General features: G+C 34.9%; 2 protein-coding genes across 2 annotated transcripts in view; both read left to right on the top strand.

Moving 5' to 3' along the window:
- LOC136820078 (unconventional myosin-X-like) overlaps positions 1-7,342 on the top strand; it is a 62,606-nt gene extending 55,264 nt beyond the window's left edge. The window contains exons 52-55 of the mRNA XM_067076317.1: positions 5,119-5,205; positions 5,752-5,861; positions 6,676-6,760; positions 7,140-7,342. Of these exons, the coding sequence (XP_066932418.1) occupies positions 5,119-5,205; positions 5,752-5,861; positions 6,676-6,760; positions 7,140-7,253 (396 nt within the window). The 3' untranslated portion in view covers positions 7,254-7,342. The remainder of the gene's footprint in view (positions 1-5,118; positions 5,206-5,751; positions 5,862-6,675; positions 6,761-7,139) is intronic.
- Positions 7,343-9,967: 2,625 nt separating this feature from the next.
- LOC136820011 (sorting nexin-13-like) overlaps positions 9,968-15,975 on the top strand; it is a 35,954-nt gene continuing 29,946 nt past the window's right edge. Inside the window, exon 1 of the mRNA XM_067076246.1 lies at positions 9,968-10,163. Within this exon, the coding sequence (XP_066932347.1) occupies positions 10,128-10,163 (36 nt within the window). The 5' untranslated portion in view covers positions 9,968-10,127. The remainder of the gene's footprint in view (positions 10,164-15,975) is intronic.

The raw sequence follows: 15,975 nt of genomic DNA, 5'->3' as shown, positions 1-15,975 counted from the left end.
AAAAAGTTTTAATCTGAAAGAAAACCCAAGGGAAAAAACTCCACTCTCAGAAGCCATTTTCCATTTCAAAAGCATTCTGAAAAGTTATAAAAACATTTTATAAGGCCACAATCACACATAAAACTAGTTTTCGCCACTGTCCAACTGACTGATAATATTTTTCTTAATTTTCCGAACACTGCAATGTAGTGTTTGTAGCTATTTATTCAAAATTTTCGTTGGATTTGATTTCTGCCCAACACATAGTTTGAAAATCCAATTTTTCTGACATTTTATCTGCCGACCAAACGATCAATTAATTTTTTAACCTAAAAACGACGCAAACCAGCGCAAAAACCAGTTATTAGTGATGGTGGGCTATTTTCAGAAAAGATATCAAAAAGGAAAAATACTTAAATGCGATAAACTGTTGTGGAGATTAAATTTTGCGGATTTCACGGATTTGGGTGTCATCCCCAAATTAATTAATTATAATCCCATTGAATTGAAAATTTGAGAAGGCCTTATCAGCAAAATATTTCTAAACAAAACTCAAAAAATGTTAAATAAATACTTTTTGAATGTTTACTGGCATCAAAGAAGTGCTAATACAGTAATACGCATTTCAACGACCAATGTGATTTGACAGTACAGGCAAAAAAATTGTAAGAATATTGTCACACAATAGTGCCATCCGCGAAATTAAGTCCCCGCAAAATGTTTCAATTTTGGGGATTGGCCCAACCGCGAAATTTAATTCCCGCAAAAGTTTATCGCATTAAAGTACTATAAATATGAACCATCATAAAGAAAATCAAGTTGACCGTTCAAGCTATCAAACATTGTTTTCTTACAGTAGATATTCTCACCCAGTTGTAATTAAAAGTTTGTGCATTATTACTTGATACATAGAGATTACTTCATACTGTTTGTGTACATAAAAGTTATCTTTAAAGTTCTTTTTCAATATCTTTAAGTTATCAAAAATAGCAAAACAAATTTTTTCCAGCAAGCTGCATGTTCTTATGACAAAAGTTTTCCAAATTTTGAACGCATGCAAATGAAAAGTTCATGGTTCGCTACAAAAGTTTTCCATATTTTAAACCCATTCCGAAGATAATTTCATATTTCACGACACGTTTTCCACATTTTAATCAAAACGGAAGATAATTTCAAAGTTTACGATGAAAGTTTTTAATTTAAAAAGTTTTGTAAGGTGATTTCCAATTGTTTACATCCATATTCAATGTCTTTACGATTAGCTTACTTTTTCAGAGGTTGACATAGCTAACATTATTCATCAGGCCGCCTGCTGGGCTGGCTGTGGTTGTCGTCAGCTTCAAAAAAATTGGAAATAAGCCGCTACCGTATATAATTTTCCCCTCAAAGAGGTTTCAATTACCAGTTGAGTGTCATTGTTGTAGAAGAAGCACCAAGTAAAATTCAATCTATAGTTAATTTTGCTCCAGGTTCAAATTTTTCCAAACAACAAAATGTAAATGAATCAAGCCAAGAGTAGCCTTTTTTAAAGCTGCAAGTGTTTTATTTCCAGGCACAACATGGTCAGATTTCTCCCAAAATATTCAGTCACTTGCCATGTTACAATTCATTTACATGTACAGGCAAAATTCAAGTTAGTTTGTTGTCAAAATTGGCAAACTTGTCCGGTTTTTTCAAGAAAATGCATTTCTCATTCCAAACCAACAGAATTGAAACAAAACATCAAATCCAGGGAGGTATAACAAGAAAACTTTATCATCCACCAGTTCTTGTGCCAATCAGACAATACCCTTCCGAACCGGGCGACGTTCCACGATCTGCAAGGAGAATAGAGCACCGTAGGGATGTTTTCCCGCGACATGTCTTTAAAAATAACGTTGTCCGTCTCAAAAAAAACCACTCTACTGTTCTCTCGCTCGGAGCTCGATTGAATACGAGCCATGTAATCATACACGGAGTTTCAAATTCGAATACGTCAAATTTAATGTAGTGGAGACAATTTTCTCTATCATTTCGGGGAATATCCTTTATGTTTTATCCCCTTAATATTGATTGTCGCGCGACTCGGAGATACTAAACGTTTTTCCCATCTCCTGCCTTATAGATGGTTGAAAGAATGGAAAGTTAAAGGTACGCACACACGATAGCAAAACTGCTTCGCTCATGTACATTCGCTTCGCAATTATATCAAAAAGCTATTTGAATCTGGTATGACTCCATCACAAGCATAAGCTGAGTTTCTAGGTGAATTTCGTAGGAAATGTGCTACCGAGTACCATTATGTTTTCATGTGACTTATCACGAAAAGAATTTATTTCACGAAATATTAAAAATTTATTGCTTGAATGGCAGTTTGGTGCGAAAAACTTTCATGCGGCAAAGAAAGGTATTCGTCCGCTGGCTCAGATTTAGATTCTCAAATTTCTAAGTTTTGCAGGTCTTCGGCCGTTTGTGTAGGTCTTCGGCCGCTGAAAACTGATCGCACATTAAATTTGTAGGTCTTCGGCCGTTAGCGTAGGTCTTCGGCCGCTGGAAAACCGCACATTAAAGTTTTAAAGGTATTCGGCCGCTAGCGTAGGTCTTCGTTCGTTGACGGAAAAAAAATCCGCTTCGCCGTTCTCCAGGCCTATATAAGACCCTTGGTTTATCAGCAAAAAGCTATCAAATTCAAAATAACTAAGGAAAACAAATGAGAAAAGCATAAAAAAACAACACTTTTTTCGAGATTTCCGGATCGGACAACGGAAAAAAAAAATATTTTCTCTATTAGGATCCGTCACATTTTGGGTATTGGCCATTATACATTAGACAAAAAATCAGAAAAATCAAATGAGCCTCTCATCTTTAGAAACGAACGAACGAACGAACGTACAACGATTAATTTATAGGACCTCCAGGTAGGTCAAAAATATTTTTTTTCACGCATTCCCTATGTTATCACTTCCCGTTGACAGGCTTTTAATTGGCGAGTTTTGAAAAGATAACTTAGAAATTCAATGGAGTCGCCGCTGTAAGAAAACAATGTTTGATAGCTTGAACGGTCAACTTGATTTTCTTTATGATGGTTCATATTTATAGTACTTTAATGCGATAAACTTTTGCGGGAATTAAATTTCGCGGTTGGGCCAATCCCCAAAATTGAAACATTTTGCGGGGACTTAATTTCGCGGATGGCACTATTGTGTGACAATATTCTTACAATTTTTTTGCCTGTACTGTCAAATCACATTGGTCGTTGAAATGCGTATTACTGTATTAGCACTTCTTTGATGCCAGTAAACATTCAAAAAGTATTTATTTAACATTTTTTGAGTTTTGTTTAGAAATATTTTGCTGATAAGGCCTTCTCAAATTTTCAATGGGATTTAATTAATTAATTTGGGGATGACACCCAAATCCGTGAAATCCGCAAAATTTAATCTCCACAACAGTTTATCGCATTTAAGTATTTTTCCTTTTTGATATCTTTTCTGAAAATAGCCCACCATCACTAATAACTGGTTTTTGCGCTGGTTTGCGTCGTTTTTAGGTTAAAAAATTAATTGATCGTTTGGTCGGCAGATAAAATGTCAGAAAAATTGGATTTTCAAACTATGTGTTGGGCAGAAATCAAATCCAACGAAAATTTTGAATAAATAGCTACAAACACTACATTGCAGTGTTCGGAAAATTAAGAAAAATATTATCAGTCAGTTGGACAGTGCGAACACTAGTTATTTGTGATTGTGGCCTTATAAAATATTTTTATAACTTTTCAGAATGCTTTTGAAATGGAAAATGGCTTCTGAGAGTGGAGTTTTTTCCCTTGGGTTTTCTTTCAGATTAAAACTTTTTTTCCAAATATACAAGACATTTTTCCATCCTTGCAATCTGTTGAACTTAAGTATAATACGAAATTGCTTTTTTTGAAAGTTTATTTCCTTTTAAACATTTTTAGTTACGTATTCCGTTTTTTTGAAAATATGAAATTTTCTTATTATTTGGAACTAAATGTTTTGCTTGCAACTTGCGAATCGAGGTGGCTCTGGATTGCTTCGCAACTTTTATACATATACGGCTTGTTTTACGTTTCCTCTGAAATCAATTTAAAGCTTAAAGCATGAAGAGAATTCACGGGGTGATTGTGTTTATGCTCTATATCTATGGTACATCTAAATGGAGTTGGTTGTTCATTAGAATCACTTTTAAGTATCTTAACCGACATCTGAAAGGGACAAAAAGTATCCCTGAATCTTTTGGTTGGTTTCTTCTCCAATATTGACTTGACATCTCTTGTCTTTTCGTACCTTGTGTCGTGGTAGCATCTATAAAACACTCGCTCCGAATAGATACTCTTCTCAGTGTTCTTTTTTCGGGTCCTAATTTTCAAGGTTTCACCCGTGTATTTTGAGTAGGTTTCAATAAATTTTTTGAAATCTGTGCTGAAAGATATATCACATTTTATCTCAATATCAGTTTCATGATTTTCATCACAAGAAAATGTAACAATTTCGTACTTTGATTCGATTTTCTCAAAAATATCAGCAATCAAATCCCTCTCCATGTTTACAAGAGTACCATTATGTGTTCATGTGACTTATCACGAAAAGAATTTATTTCACGAAATATTAAAGATTTATTGCTTGAACGGCAGTTTGGTGCGAAAAACTTTCATGCGGCAAAGAAAGGTATTCGTCCGCTGGCTCAGATTTAGATTCTCAAATTTCTAAGTTTTGCAGGTCTTCGGCCGTTTGTGTAGGTCTTCGGCCGCTGAAAACTGATCGCACATTAAATTAGTAGGTCTTCGGCCGTTAGCGTAGGTCTTCGGCCGCTGGAAAACCGCACATTAAAGTTTTAAAGGTATTCGGCCGCTAGCGTAGGTCTTCGTTCGTTGACGGAAAAAAAATCCGCAACGGCGAACCTCACGATGCCCGAAAAAGGTACAATCCGCCGGTCTTAAAATCCGGTTCGCCAACTAAAGTACATATTCACTACACAGTTATACACTACAGTGTATAATCAATACACTCGACTTGTTAAGAATTCGGCGGTCTAGAATCTAAATTTCGCTGGAGTTAATTTTTCGTTCGCCAACAAATCAAAAGCCTTAATAACATTATCACTCGTTTGTATCAACTCTTTTTGTTATTGCTATTCCAGGGCACTTTACCAGATGACGCACAAATGGAGTACATGTCTATCGTGAAAAATTGGCATGGGTTCGGCTCAACAATGTTTAATGTTACTGTAGGTTTTTAGAAGATTTTCGCTATCAGTTTTTTGTTTGGTGAACAAATCAACAACAGTGCTGTATATACCAAAGATAGAGCTTCCGTTCAAAATCATATATTTCCATGACAAGTTGAAAATTTACATGTTTTAGAAAAACATGATTTTGAAAATTTCCGCTATCTAGTCCAGGCAATATTGAACGTTTTTGCACCCTAAAAACCATAATGATTTTCAAGAAATAAAGAAGTTGGAGTCAAAATATTAATTTTCAACCTAATTCCCACTTTGCTTAGACTAATCCTTTCTCTATACACCGTTGACAAGTGTACAATTGTCTTTTATACAGTTCTGCATGTAAAAGTTGAGGGATGGTTTACAAGTAGAAAATTTGTTGTTCCCTTCGTACGTTACAATTCGCAAACTATATTTTCAAATATTACTCGCTAATGTATTGTGTAGTCTAAGTAGCCCTCAAGTTCCAAGATTACTAGACGGTCTACCTAAAACATCGACTCTAACATAATAGACTCACATGATATTTTCTAATACAATTTTTTTCAGTCGAAAGATCCAACGATGCCAAAAGACCTTCAACTTGGTGTCAGTTTTAACAATGTAGCTTTGTATAGAAGGGAAGAAACGAGACCGTTGGCTACTTATAATTATGAAGAGTAAGAACAACTCTTTTTTCTAATTCATGATATGCAACACTGGAGATGAATTCATGTTTGGTTAAGTTTACGTAATTTGGCCGGTTGTTCAAAAGTGGATTAGTGGCCGATTAGCTTAATTCTCGATTAAATCTCGATTATCGCCGATTAACGCAGAACCGTCGGTTGTTCGAAAAAAATTAGGCTTAAATCTGGATTAAATCCCGATTAAATTGGCCAAATTTTAATCCTGCTCTGACCCAGGATTAACGAGGATTAAGAGACTTTTTCCTACAAAAAAAGTGAAGTCGCTGCATTGAAGTGAGAAATTTGAACAAAAAAAGATTTTCGAATGTTTTGAAAACATTCGAAAAGTGACGTCAAGATTAAGATTTTTGAAAACATAAGCAAAATGTCCACGATTAGTTAATCTGACGTTCGAACAACGGAAGTTAATCGCCGGGATTAACTAATCGAAATCTAATCGCGATTAGCGCTAATCGGGAGTTAATCTAATCGACTTTTGAACAACCGGGCCCTGGAGTTACATTCCTTACGCAAATCGAATGTGTGTTTCCATAATGGCGGAATTCGAAAAGATTCGAACTATTTGAGTCTTTTTCTCCTGACGAACGTTAGAGCTGCATAGTTAATAACAGAAGCATAGATCAACCAGAGTTTATTTGAAAAAGCTTTACTGACTTTTGTTAGATTGTACTTTTGTACAGTTGATGCTCTCTAATCGATTTTCAAGGAGAATTGAATTTTTAACCCTTGCTTATTTTTCATGTAAAACTTTCAATTTTCGAAATAATTATATTGTTTATTTGTTTAGCATTTTATCATTCGGTGCGCCACAACCGAGCACTTATCGAATCGTTGTCCAAGGGAAGAATCCCGTCACCTTCGAGACCGAAAAGGTAAAGAGTTAATTATCTCTAATTACCCATCGAATATCTGCTTTATATTTATGTAAATCAGAAGTCATCTGACAGGGTTGCAAAAGCATTAAGTGCATGTTTTTTATAAGCATGCCTTTTGCCTTTTGAAAATAGGCTTAAATTGCTTATCCATATTTAGGAAACAAGCTCAGATTTTCATGAAAAAATTGGGATTGAGTTTTCCTTTAATAGTAATTTTTGTCACTTTATAGTATTGATTTTGGAAGAATTACTAAGTCAGTTTTTGCTGAAACTTTAGCACATCCTCGTTGGCTGTCTAGGCACTAACCTCCAAATAACTTTGTATATTTATTTAAATATTAATGCATAAAATATTTAAATTATTTTTTTTATTCAGGTTGTTGAAATTGCGAAACTAATGAAAGCTTATATCAATGAGATTGTGAAAAATGCTCGTCGGAAAAGCGCCGTATTAAGGGACTCCTTGTACTTAATTGGTGATCCGAATTAGTGGAACTGGTTTCACTTGCAATGGGACAATCGATCGATACAAATGTACCAGGGAACGTTAGCTTTATCAAGCATAGCAGAAGCCAAAACGAAACAAAGACTATATTGCATTGCATTATTGTGGAAAATAAAGTCTGGGGTTGTGGCTATATCTTTTCTTGGTGACAATAATTCCCGAATCATTTTCCTGGTAAGGTATGTCAATCTAAACAAGCTAGTCTATTGTTGTTTTGATCCATGATTCAATGTGAATTTTTGGTGATTCTTCAGACTTTGTTGAGCAAAGTTGAAATTTGTATAATATTCGAATGAACAATAATTGATAACTTTACTACTGTTGTAATGTTGATTGGGGTGTTCACGCTAGAACCATTGGATATAGTGTGAATTTTAAATGTTTTTTGATATTTGATACAGTTTTAGAAATTTAGATTAAAATTGGTAACAAGTAACAAATGTTTTCGTTCTGCATGTCATTCAAAGGGATTGTGTTTAGAATTAAAAGCTATACGGTGGTTCACCTTTTGGTAACAATAGTAACAAATGTTTTTGTTCTACATGTCATTCAAAGGGGTTGTGTTTAGAATTAAAAGGCGATGCGGTGATTCACCTTCAAACTAAACTGAAACAGTCTTGATTTTTGAAAAACAGATACCCTTGATCTGGAGGGAATCTCTGTAAAAATCCCTCTAAGGGTCAGAATCAATTTTCTTGTGAATTAGGACTTTTTCAAAAGTTTATCTCAACTTTTTGCTGGGTAGCTCAGTCCGTAGAGAATTCACTTTACGATCTTAAGAGTTGTTGATTCGATCCCCAGTCACCGCCAACTTAGCTTAGATAAGGTAATCTGATCTGGGCGGTAAGTAACTAAGAGCTAGGCGCTCCACTTCAGCATTTGGAGGTATACCTAGGTATAGCGCAAATAGAAAAGGGGATATAGTCCAAATGAAGTAAAAGCCCGAAGGGCTAGAATCGAATCTCCTTGGTAGGATTTGAAGCCAACAAATCCTACCAAAGTTGCGAAAACAAGGAAATGGCTGGATTCAATCCGTCGTCAAAAATACGGCACATATTTTAAGGCTTCACTTTTTCTTGCCTGAGAAAGGTTAGAGATTCGATTCTAGCCCTTCGTTGATATAGACTCCCTCACTCCCGGCTCCACCGACAGCCACCAGAGGAATAAACTTACTTAGGTATTAAACAGAAAATACCAGTCAACTTCATCAATACACGTGTTTCAATAATTTACATTATGCACCAAAAGTTTTTTTTATAGCTTAGAATTTTTTTAGATTTTTCTGTTTAATTTTGTAGCAAAGTAGAATTTTAATGCCCAAACTTTCTGATTGATTTTGAAATTTACACAGTATCAAATGACAAGATAAACCATCGTTAATTTTTCCATATGTTAATATTTTTGAATTTTTTTTTTCATCTTTAATCGAATGAAAAACTAGTATATTATAGGAGAACAAGATTTTTATTTTGAATTTGCTTTTTTTTCTCTCATTTTTACGCTTGTAGAATTATTGTTAATTTTTCCTTCTTCATTTTTTTTAAATTATGTTATTTTTTCTATGAAAAGATAATGGTCCCTTCATACAAAAAAAAAAATACGAAATCTTTGCGATATCTTAATATTTGTTGTTCGGTAAAATTATAGTATGTCTCAATATAATCTGCAGAAGAGACGTGTAATTTTTGATAGAGCCCGCATTAGATATCGGTCTTGTGCTCGTTGAAAAGATAATCAACAACTAAAAATTATCAAATGGAAAAAATAAAATAAAAACACGAATTAAAAAAGCATGAAGCCCAAATTTTATCACTGGTTGACTTTAAAAATCATCAAAATAGTAAACAAGACCCTTTTTTTATAGTCAACCAGACTGAATAAATATTTTTGAAACGAGGTTGGAGAAGGCCAAAAAACCAAACCTTACCGTCCGTCCGCACGTACCTATACCTAGCACCTATTTTTGTCCTTAAACCACCATACCCCCAATTTGATTCTTAATATTTTGGCTATCGAAGCCTTAATGTTCTTATATAGTTCGTTCTTATAAAAAAACGTTTGTTCGAATCTTTCTGTAATTCGAACAAAAATATTGGTCCCTTCAGCTGAAAGATGGTTTAAATTACTCACTTTTATTCAAATCTTTCCCTAATTTGAATCAAATTCTTGGTCTCTCGAAGATCGAATTACAGAGAGCTAACTGTATTCACTTTGCAAGCAAGGCCAAGGGTCGCTTTTCACGACGTGAAAGGCAATGCAATTTTCCACGGGAACCTTCACAACAGTTAAAGAAACGGGGATATAAAAACGAAATTTGGCGAATCAAGGTAAGAATTTCATTTTCATTTTTCAGCTATTCCCGATTGACTACTCTTTTCTTTAGAGGGAATCCAAAGGTGTGTGAGTAGTGTGTGAGCTGAAATCAGTTAACGCTGTAGTGTACGAAAATGTGCCGAAATTAGTGTAATCAGAACCAGAGCGCCTTTTTGCTCTCCTTGTCTTTCGGAACCCCCGAAATTATCATTTAAGTACATTTAAGAGTTCAAATCTAGCCCCTTCCAGAGCTCGAGGGCTTTGACATCAGGGGCTACATCCGTCTCCTCACGGCTAACGTATACTACTTAGGGTTCCCGGGAGTTTCCCGAAAGACATCAGGGATATTCCCATTTTTCCGAACATGGTAGACAAAGCTGTGAAGAGAAAGCTCGAGACGAAACTCAAACTGCAAACTGCGTCTACACCTTCCAATTTAATCGAAAAGACTACTGACCACTCAAATTTAGCAAACACAAATACAGATACCAAGGAAGGTTATCAATTCCAGAGGATGAATACTTAATTGGGAGTTTGATTTCAAGCATGAGTGAACCAGAATCATCATCAAACAAAACTGAGGTATATAGGTTGCGCTGGATAAGATCCATCTGAACATTTTTTTGAACATTTTGAATATATTTACTACCCAGGTGAGGTAGAAGGGACACCCCTTTTAGAAACTTAATTCTAATAAAAATACAGAGGTCGACCTAAGAAAAAATATACATATATAACCGTAAAAACTATAAACTTTGTTTGATATTTACATTTAAAAAATAGCCTTATTAGCTACAGGATTTATAAATATAAAACCAGTTACATCTGAGAAAAAAAAAATAATAATAATTAAATAATAATAATAATAATAATAATAATAACAATATTTCTAAATCTCGTACAAGCTCATGCAGATAACAAAAGAGAAATTTTTCAATTCTTTGAAAAAGTTTAAGTTCTGAATGAAAGATTATCGTAGGAAAAGATACGTTGAAGCTCATTCCATTGGTTTGAGGAAATCCTTGTGAAAGAGTGCAATCCATAGTTAGTGTTGACATTGGGTCGAAAAATTAATTCAATGATTTTATCTCTAGTTCCAATCTCATGTTGGGTTTTCATGAATTTTAAAGTGTTTAGGGATTCCAGAGGAAGATTTTGGTTGAAATATTTATGAACATACATAATGTTCATAACTTTGACTTGATCAAAGATATTGAGAAGTCCTAGATTAGCTAGAAGAGGATTGGCAGATACCATAGGGCCATTGAAGGTCATGATTCTGGCCGCAATATTTTGAAGAGTTTGGATTCTGTGGGTTGTTGTATTGTCACGCAAAGCCCAGATTTGAGCAGCATATCTAGCATGTGAGGCAAAAATTGCATGATAGACATTGACTAAGGTTTTTGTAGGAACATAATGACGTATTTTTGAGAGAGCTCCGTTTGCTCTGCGGAGTTTAGTAGCAACGTTCGAGACATGTTGCTTCCAGTTAAGATGCTCATCAAGATAGACTCCAAGATATTTAACCCACTTACTGGGTGTTAGAACTTGACCGGCCAGCTTGAGTCGGGGAATGCAATCAGGGCGCTTCCAAGGAGATCGAAAGATAACAAATTCAGTCTTACTTGCATTGAGAGATATTTTGTTGGCCTTGAGCCAGCTGACCAAAACCCTAAGATCTGCATTAACTCGTCCACACAAAGACCATACTGTACTAGAAAAGTTAAGAAGATGAGTGTCGTCTGCAAAGTGGTAGGTTTCAGATGTCTTAATACAGGAATGTAGATCATTGATGTAGAGTAGAAAGAGCAATGGCCCTAGGACAGAGCCTTGAGGGACACCATGTCTTATAGGTAGAAGCTCAGAATTGGAATTAGATAGAGAGACAAATTGAGAACAGTCAGAAAGATATGACTTGAACCAAGCATTTTCGATGCCACGAATACCGTAGTGATCTAATTTAGCAAGAAGAATTTCATGATCAACAGTGTCAAAGGCCTTCTGGAGATCAACAAACACGCCACAGCGGCTAGTTCGAAACGCAGGTCACAGGTCACAGGTCAGTGATGACAGGTTGACTCTAATCAATGTCATTGCAGAGGAAAATGTTTGGAAAACACAAAGAATTATCAAAAACATAATTCTCAAGCAATTTCATCCATATAAAACCATATTTCAAACATCAAAATTTAACCATGTGCTTTTATGGATCTTTCGCAGTTTGCGCCGTGTATAATGCAGACCAGAAGATTTAAAACCATATTATACGTATAACAGGTATATTACATATTGTAATGTTTGTAATGTTATATGATGGTTACATATAATAAAACTCATCGCTCTAAAACTACTTTTTCAGAGAACTCACGAGCTTCTGATTGGTGTAATTTTATATCCAGCCATATTGTTATCATCACATTCGGTATGCTAAATATTTTTGGTGTTTTTCTCTTGTAAGACATGATATTTTGTGATTCTGTCAACATTTTTGTCAAAAGTTGTCATTAAAGTCATTAAAATAATAACTGAATAATTAATTAGTTCCATCCTTCTAAAACCACTCTCTTAGGGACCTTGCAAGCTTCTGTTTGGTGCCATTTTTTATCCATTCACACCATCCACATCACATTTTGTATAATAAATATTTTTCGTGCTTTTGTCTTGTTAGACATCATATTTTATGATTTTGTTATTATTTTTGTAAGTAAGTGTCACTAGGTTGTTATTTTATTCAATTGTCATTTTATAATATCTAAATAACATGTATTACTTTTTTGTAATTTAATGCGTTATGTATTGATGTTATGTTATGTATATGTTATGATCTTATTATCTTTTTTCCGGTCTGCACTTTGTTGACCTGTGACCTGTGACCTGTGACCTGTTGACCTGTGACCTGCGTTTCGAACTAGCCGACGCCACAGGCAAATTCTTTATTATCAAGTTTGTTTCTAATTCGCTCTGTGATGTTTATAAGGGTATCAATGGTTGAGTGAGCTTTCCGAAAGCCAAATTGTTTTGAGTAAATCTGGTTATACCGATTTAGAAAATTTATTACTCGAGAGTAAGCTACCTTCTCGTAAATTTTTTCGATATTAGAAAGCAGAGATATAGGCCTGTAGTTAGAAACATCCAGAGGTGATCCTTTATTTTTAAAGACAGGAACGACTTTGGAGATCTTAAGAGATGAGGGAAATATTCCTGTTTCAAAGGATTTGTTGATAAGGAAAGATATTTGAGTGGATAAATCTTGGTTCAAAAGTTTAAGTATTCTGACTGGGATGCTGTTCGGACCTGAAGATTTAGAGGGCGAGAAGGAATTAATTATTTTAGTGATTTCTTCTGGGGTCGTTGGCGCAAAAAATATTGAGTTTTGATTTGGGTTTTTCATGAAGCTTGAGAAATGATGGTTAGGTGGCTGCATCTTTTCTCTGATAGAGTCCGCTATGGAAGTGAAGAAATCATTAAAAGAATTAGCAACTCTTTTGGGATCAGAGGTTACAGTGTCCCCAACTGAGATTGATATAGGGCAAGTTGACTTACCTGATTTTGAAGAAATAATGTCTCTAACACCAGACCATACTTTTTTCATATTTTTAGAGTGTCGGTTGAAGTAATTAGTAAAATGAAGGTACTTACTCCGTCTAGTTAATGAAACAATTGTATTTCTATAGGTGTTATATTTATTTTTGTAATTTAGTTTTTCTTCTGCTTTTTTAGTTTTTAAGTATTTTCGTTGATAAAAATCTCGTTTTGACATAGATTTTACTATGCCAGGGGTGATCCAAGGTTTGAGCTGTGATTTGACTTGATTTTTGTAAGTTTGACTGTGGGAATGTGTCTCTCCAGAAGGTCTTTGATTTCATTATTAAAAACATCAAAACAAGCACTGGGGTGGAGATGAGAGGATTCATAAAGAGCAGCCCAGTCAATATCTAAGTAGTCAAGAATGAAGTTGACCTCATTAAATTTTTGCCAGTCTTTCCGAAAATAGGGACCATTGTCTAAGATTTTGTCAAGATTAAGAGAGGGGAAAAGGCAGAATTGTGGTAGATGATCAGATATAGAGTGGCATATATTACCTGAAATTGTTCCTGACTCAGAAGGGCTAGAAAAAATATTATCGATGAGAGTTTTGGAATGGTCAGTTATCCTTGTAGGGAGAAGAATTTGAGGAAGAATAAGGTGGGAGTCAAGGATATCCATGAATGATGAAGCCTCAGCTGATTCTTCACATTTGAGCAGGTCTATGTTGAAGTCACCAAGCAAAATAATTTGTTTTTTCTCACGTTTTATTTTGTGAAGCAGTGGTTGTAAGAATTCTTCATTGAAAGTTTTTATGGACATGCATGGATGGCGATATATGTTACCAACTAAAATGTTGGGACGGTTTGAGAGAATGACTTCAACAAAGACAGATTCAAGACTGAGAGATTGATAACAGGAATTACTGAGATCTTGTCTGGGTTTATATAGAAGTTTCTTGGAAATGTAGAGAGAGACCCCACCAGCAGAAGATTCTGTCGGAGTGAAAAATTTTTCATACCCTGGAATAGTGAAGTCACTTTTTTGTTCCAGGGGAACAGATTCTAGAGTAGATTCAGGCTGGTCGGTCAAGCTTCTAGTTTCAGAGATACCAACAAAACTAAAACTGGAATTTATCAATGCTAGAAGATTTATTAGTTTGTCAAAATGTTTAGACATTGATGCAATGTTTAGATGGAACGCAGAGCAATCAAAATTATTTTTAGAGATTACGTCATTGAGTTCGTTGCAGTCAAGGTAACTGCAACTGTTGTTGTGAAATTGGATGTTATCTTCTTCATCTTTTTCACTGGCAGTGGTGCCAGTGACGACTTTGTTAAGATCAGAAAGTAGTGTTTTCAACTCATCATTAAGATTGGAGCTAGAGAAATCAGTTGTTTTTTGGTCTTCAGGTTTATTATTGAAAATATACGAACCTGGTAATGTATTGTTAATGCAAACAGGACAATACCAGTTTGGAGAATTGGGTAAAGACAGAGCTTGAAATTGTTTTCGTGATAACCCTGAACATTTGTGTTGGTGGGTCCAGAGGTCACATATGTCACATTGAATTGAATTACACTTATCACTAACAGTTTTTTTACAAACAGGACATTTGTCCATAAATGAAATGAGCTTAAAAAATTCAAAAGACGAGAAAAGTGTTTAAAGTAGTAAGAATCAGGCAATAAATGCAATGAGCTATGTACGTGAAGAGATTGTTGAGGTGGTGAGAAATAATGAAAAAATATACCTAAGATGAAATTGTTAACGAACTTTTCTTTCTTGGAGCATAGGTTGGAGTCATTCTACGTTAGTTTGTGTTAGTTTCAGCATTCAGGTTGGTTAGCATAGTTACATAGGGGCATCAAATCGTTCATAGTTTAGATCATGAATAATATAAGCAAGATGGTCCTCATTTGTAAAAGTGTGAATATTTCTGCCACGCAAAGGATTTTTGAGGCAAGCTTTCAAATTTCCTTCAATGTCCGCAAAAATAAAATTTACCAACTTGTTAAAAATAGTTCCTTCTTTAAAAATTTTCTCTTTCAAGGATTTGAGAGTTTTCGAGCGTTGACGAGTAAGAGAAGGTTGAAGTGATACCAGTGAATCCTTCTTGATTTGTCTTCGTTTCATGTAAAGACTCTTAACAGTTGAATGTTTGGAGAACTTTACAATTATTGACTGCTTTCCATTGATAACTGGTCCAACTGGGTGGGCTTTGTCAATTGATGATGTAGTGACCTCAGGGGCACTTTTTTCGAGGATTGTCTTGATGTTCCCAACATGGTCAAAGTTTTTGTCATTAGTTGCAGGAACACCATTGACAACAATACATGATCGTCTTGAGTATTGTTCAGCATTGTCTAGTTCATTTTTCAGTAAGGTGGAGGTTTGTGAAGATATAGCGATTTGAGAATTAGCAATAACCAGGTTATGTTCAAGATTATCAACTCTTTTTGATAGAGTACTGACCTCTTTTTGTAGGGCTAAGATTGTAGTTAGCATCACTTCTTTGGAGATGTCATCCACGTCAATATCGATGGTATTGTTCTCGCTATCATCTAATTTTTCAAGCCTTTTTGTCAAATTTACCATAGCAGGAGATTTCTGTGACAATGTTGGTGTTGAAACATTTTCTTGTTGGACTGCTTTCTTCTCTTTGTTGGGCATTTTGTTAGTGAATTATTATAGCTTGATGTTTTAATAATTGGATTTATGAAGATTGTTGATGGATGCTTCAGATTGACTTGATAGTTGAGTTGATTTGTAGAAGTTTTTCCAAAGTTATCAGAGCTACGCCGCCATTTTGAAAGTCCGTGTCCTGAAAGTCCATCATTAGAGCAGATCAAATAAAGAATCAATAAGT

Source organism: Clytia hemisphaerica, unplaced genomic scaffold (genome assembly GCF_902728285.1).
Source record: "Clytia hemisphaerica strain Z4C2 unplaced genomic scaffold, Clytia hemisphaerica genome assembly, whole genome shotgun sequence".
NCBI classification, from domain to species: Eukaryota; Metazoa; Cnidaria; class Hydrozoa; order Leptothecata; family Clytiidae; genus Clytia; species Clytia hemisphaerica.
Note: the sequence above shows the minus strand (reverse complement) of the source record. Positions and strands in the feature narration are given on the sequence as shown.